General features: G+C 55.4%; 1 protein-coding gene across 1 annotated transcript, besides 3 other annotated features; it reads right to left on the bottom strand.

The window, feature by feature from the left end:
• On the bottom strand, window positions 1-3930 carry Tc00.1047053507433.9 (ATP-dependent DEAD/H DNA helicase recQ, putative; the record flags this gene model as incomplete). Its single annotated transcript, XM_799051.1, has 1 exon — window positions 1-3930. A coding segment is annotated over one exon (3930 nt), but the record flags the coding sequence as incomplete, so codon positions are not given.
• Window positions 1-5322: a sequence feature (heterozygous, Esmeraldo-like haplotype).
• Window positions 926-948: a microsatellite.
• Window positions 4286-4305: a microsatellite.

The following is a 5322-nucleotide window of genomic DNA, read 5'->3' as shown; positions in this document are numbered from 1 at the left end:
GTTTTGCTGCGTCTGTTGGCGTCTTGGCGATGGCGCTTCCGGTAGCACACTTCCAATCGGAGTCCCATTCGGAACTTTAAACAATGTCTTTTTTGGTAGTGCATGGCCTGTTGCAGGAGTTGTCAGCGGAGCAGACACCGCCAACATTGTGGCATCTGCTGCTGCCGCGGTAGTGGTGGTGGGTGTTGTGGTTGGATGCGTCGGCTTTCGTGGCGTGCCATCGGAGTCCAATAGCAAACGGATTCCTTGCGGAGGCGCAGGAAATCCAGAGCCATGTGCCTTCACTGGGGTGTCTTTATCTTCGATGATTTGTCCAGCGTGCGTGTCTCCGCGCGAAAGCCGATGACGGTTGGCAATGGCAGTTGTTGTTTGCCGAAGCATCTCCTCCTCCACCAATGTGAGCTCGCTCACATCGCCAATGTGCTCATGCCGGAACTGCCGGTACAGACGCAATATATCCGCGCCAAACTTCCTCACTTTGTTCTTACCGAGGCCTTCCAGGTCACCCAGCTGTGATACGGAGCCCCAGCCGGGCTCAGCCAGCGTCGCCACGAGCATCTGCATTGTTTTCTTTGGCATGACGTTGTACCGCCTCCCGCCCTCTGAGCGCTCCGCGAGGGACTGCACGAGCGCCTCCATCTGGGTGAGGAGATCTGCCTCAAGCTGCCGCAACCGCGCGGCGGACACCGGTATCACCGCCTTCCGTGGCGTCTCAGCCGAGAGTGAGAGCGCGGTTGCGCTGCTTGTTGTCAAATGCACTTCGCTTTCCCCCGCAGCGTACGATGACAATGACCGGTGTGAGTGGTGGCGACGGCAAAGTTTCCTGCAAGGTGGGGAGCGTGATGACAGGGAGGTGACGGACGATCCCTCAGTCACAAACCCAACAAGCGAGCCGTTGGAGGGCGAGATAGATGACGAAGACATCGATGATGATGATGATGATGATGAATGCTCACACTCCGTCAAGACAACACCCCCCTTGGTTTCTCTCCGCCGCCCTTTACCCTTCACAGTCTGTCGCTGATTCCTTTCCACAGTCAAACGCGTAGTCGTGGTGGAAGTTGCCGCAGTCGCACCGCGTTTCCGTTTACATTTTGATCCTAGGGCAGCCGTCACACAGGCCCCGCATTCTCTGCCACTTGTTGCTGTTGTGGTAGCTTGAAGCGCCTCCCGCGGTACCGCCGCCGCATTCTTCTCCCCGCGCACTGCAAGCACGACGCGACGTCTGCCGCTCTGCACATCGTGGTATACCTTGATGCCTACGCCCTCGCCCGCCTCAAGATACGCACACGTGACAAAGTCCGTCACCCGTTCAAGTCGCTCCTTGAAGATTCCAAGAAGAAGAGCCTCAAGCACGACACGCTCCAAAATAAACTTCGTGTGACGCGCACCTAGCTTGTATTCTGGTGGTGCACCCGCCTGCCGCATGCGTGTCTCAACAGCTTTGCCTACATCTGCCGTGCCACGGTAAACACCGATCAGTTGCTTCGATGTGAGAGAGCCGAGATGCACAATAATGTTGAACAAATCAATCACAATCGCAGAAACGTCCAACTCTCCTGTTTCCCAGCGCTCACTCCTCTTACTCGCGCAGTTGTCGCATGTCGCCACAGATCCCTCAGGCTGTTTCAGGCAGTAGTGCTCGTCCATATCTTCGCCAAAATACCCAAGCTGCTGCATCCGGCGGCAGTGCACATCATTTATAGTGTACGCCAACATGCGATACAGGGAGGACATGGAGGTCTTCCAGTCGTTGCTGCCATATATCATCTGCTCATGCCGCTGTTTGTCACTTGGTGAACACAGTAGGATGCATTCAGAGGGCAGCCCATCTCGTCCCGCACGTCCGCTCTCTTGGTAGTAGCCCTCGATGGACTTTGGCATCGCTGCATGAATAACAAAACGCACATCCGGCTTGTTGATCCCCATCCCAAAGGCAATCGTGGCGCAGATGACCTGTATTTCATCCTTTGTCCATCTCTCCTGCTTCTCGTTTTTCCCACTTGCTTCAGCGTGGTAGTACGAGGCACGTATACCTGCTCCAACAAGCTCTGCAGCCATATTTTCGCAATCTTTTCGCGAAAGGCAATAGACAATGCCGCAAGAGCGCGGGGGAAAGCGGTGCTTGATGAGGTCCACCACAACTTGACCAACAGAGCGTCCCACCTTCCGGACGGAGTATGAAAGGTTCTGGCGATTAAAGGAGCCCTTAAAGACCAACGCATCCTGCAGTCTCAGTGTGCTGATAATGTCCTGCTGTACCATGTCTGTCGCCGTTGCTGTAAGTGCGGATATGGGTATGGCGGGAAAGTGCTGCTTCAGTATGGCCAGCTTACGGTAGTCGGGCCGGAAGTCATGGCCCCACTGAGAGACGCAATGAGCCTCGTCCACGACGAAGCGGCTCAACAGGCCACGGCTGGCGAGGTGCACAAGACACTGCACAAAGTGGTCGCTTCTTCCAAAATACTCCGGGGTGACGTAAACCAATGTATGGACAATACGTCCCGATGCCCACTCTGCAAAGAGGGCCCGCCGCGGTGCGTCTGACGTCTGACCCGTCAACGCTATTGCGGGAATGTCGTTTGCGATGAGGGCGTAAACTTGGTCTTGAATGAGAGAGATAAGAGGGGAGATGACAATGGTCACCTGCGCCGGGTTTGGCATCAGTGCAGGGAGTTGATAGCAAAGTGACTTGCCTCCTCCTGTTGGAAGCAACACGAACGCGTCACGGCCATCCATGCATGCATTCATTATCTCCAGCTGCAAAAATCGGTACTGATGAAGGCCAAACACATCAATCATGGTCCGTCGCAAATCCGCCGACCAGCTAAAATTTTCCCCACTGTAGCGGTTAACAGAATTTACTGGAATTTCAGCGGACGCCCTGGTAGGGGAGCTCCGCTGCTGCAGGTGGGATGACTCCTGCTCGTACGTCTCCCAACTGAAACGATGACGCGCGCTTTCCGTGGGGAGCCGTGACTCATGTATTGTCCCCTCCCGCAGTTCAGGGTGAAGCATGACATTTGTGTTCCTCTCCCTCTCTTCCCCCGCAGCGCCCGCCAACTGAACGAGGCGTTGCCCCCTCATAGCAACTGCGTCGGGGGCAACGCTGGTCATATCAAACGCGCCACCACTCCGATCAAGAATAGGTAATGACGCATTCACATAACTGAAACAGGCAGAAGCAGCTTCCGGTGTGGTTGTGAATATTTTCGGCGTATTCGTTGCAGAAAACGCAGCCGCAGCGGAAGAGGCCGAAGCGCATGAAACCCGCCCACCCATGTTGGAAACGGGACTGCTGCAGTCACTTGGTGGAGGACGCTGGAGCAACGCCGCCTGTATTTGTCGCAAACGAAGAAATTGCGCCTCCAACTCAGCAACGGCTCTGTCGGTCTCGAGAATGGCTGGTGTCACATCATGCTCCTCGTCCTCCTGCAATATTAGGTCGTCGCGCCGCCTCTGTGCTTGCCGCAGTCTTTCTGTGACGTCAAGCATCTGCGTCTTGACCTCTGACAGTGTGGGCGATGTGAATGGGGAAAATGATGATGCCGGCGCCGGTTTTGCTGTGATGCCGCCACTCGTCTCCGAAGTGACATGTGTGACGCGGGCCCTGCCCTCGCCGCCGCAAACTCCACGCGCCGCCGCAACTTCCTCCGCCGCCACGGCCGGGTACACCGCGACGGACCGCACCAACGCATCTCCGCCACCGGGTGTTGCCACCCTTGTTGCCTCCGCCACCGCTGACGCACCATCCGCATCAACCGCCGCGAAAAGCCGCCGTGCCTGCGGAGGGGAATGTGACTGAAGTTGCGAAAAAAGCGATGGGAGAGCGCGCGGCAACGGGTCGTGGGCAAAATGAGCAGCCACTACAGCACCCAACTCCGAGACCCACTTGTCAAGGACACCCCCCACCCCTCCCCCTCGCTCCATCTACTTCTATGCGTGTGTCTGTATGCGGGGGCACAGGCTGGTAAGTAATGGATCGGGTCTGCCACCTGCACCCAAAATGGCAGAAAAAGAAGGCAATGTTGGCCCCAAAACAACCTCTTCTTCCTTTTTTCCTTTTTTCTTAATCCAGTAACAAACACAGTTCGGCACTAAAAAGCTGAAGCCTCGTTATCTCCTTGAAACACCACGCAAAAAGTGCAAGAAGCAAAGACACACACATCACAGAGAAACACTTGCCACTTTGGTTTGGGGAAATCCAAGTGACAACGGCTAAGCAAAAAAATGACCACAGCCAATACCACCTAGTAAACACCACGCAGATCAGAGCGACCCTCTCATATATATATATATATATATGCATCTATGGAAAGATGTGACCCCAGAATAATAATAACAATAATAATGTCACGCCGTGTTCCTATCGGTCCACGCGCAACGACCCGGAAACAAACGGGATAGAGGCGTTAACCCACAAAGATGCTTCCACTAAGAGATTCGCCGGCATCCGCAAGAAAAGAGGTTGTCAACCTTGCGTTCACTCATTGGACGGGGAGACTTTTGCGACTGCAGCCCCTCGAGGGTATCTTGGGCCACCCGACCCAACGGCTCCCCCCTTCGGTCCCAAAAGACCCCGACCACGTGCCAGCCCACCCGCCGCGCCGTATTTCGGTCGCACAAACAAAAACGCCGTGTGGGTAAATTCAGCGCATGTGGCCGGGCACTCTCAGCCCGTTGGCCGGTCCCTCCAACGACGTGTCGTTTGCGCTGGTGGCGGGGCTCAGTGGAGGGCCCGCCAAAACACATGCCGTCGCGACCAGTCGTCCCGCTGCTGGGGCTTCAGCACAGCATGGTGATGTGGGGAGGCGCCGCCCCGCGCCCCTCTGCGACGCCGTGGTCGCCAGTGTGGAATGAGAGACCGCCGCACCCCCAAACGGAGTGCCGGTCAACAAAAAACCGCCTCGCGCGTGCCTCCCGACGGCGCATCCAAAGCAATATCCTACACCCTGCCCTCACCATAACCAAAAGAGGAAAAACAAGAGAGAAGAATCGTGCCGTCAGCGCGGTGCGTCATGAACGAAAAAAAAAAAAAAACAACAGCAGACAACGCACGACACGGCGCCCTCCAGAGGCGCCTCAACTCGGCTCATACACTAACAAAAAAAGAGGTGCTGGAAACGCCCAGCACCCGCCCTCCCCGCGTGGGACAAAGTGTTTTGTGTGGATATTCCCGAGGCGCTCCTCATCCTTACCAACAGACGGGGAGGAAAACAAAACAAAAAAATAAATAGGAAAAAATGTTTTCACACATGTTGTTTAATCAAAAACTATTTGGCCTGACCCTCACACACACTTCCCCAAAGATGAAAACAATTA

The sequence above is a fragment of the Trypanosoma cruzi genome, genomic scaffold, assembly GCF_000209065.1.
Source record: "Trypanosoma cruzi strain CL Brener 1047053515583 genomic scaffold, whole genome shotgun sequence".
Classification (NCBI taxonomy): Eukaryota; Euglenozoa; class Kinetoplastea; order Trypanosomatida; family Trypanosomatidae; genus Trypanosoma; species Trypanosoma cruzi.
This window is presented reverse-complemented; position numbering and strand designations above follow the sequence as displayed.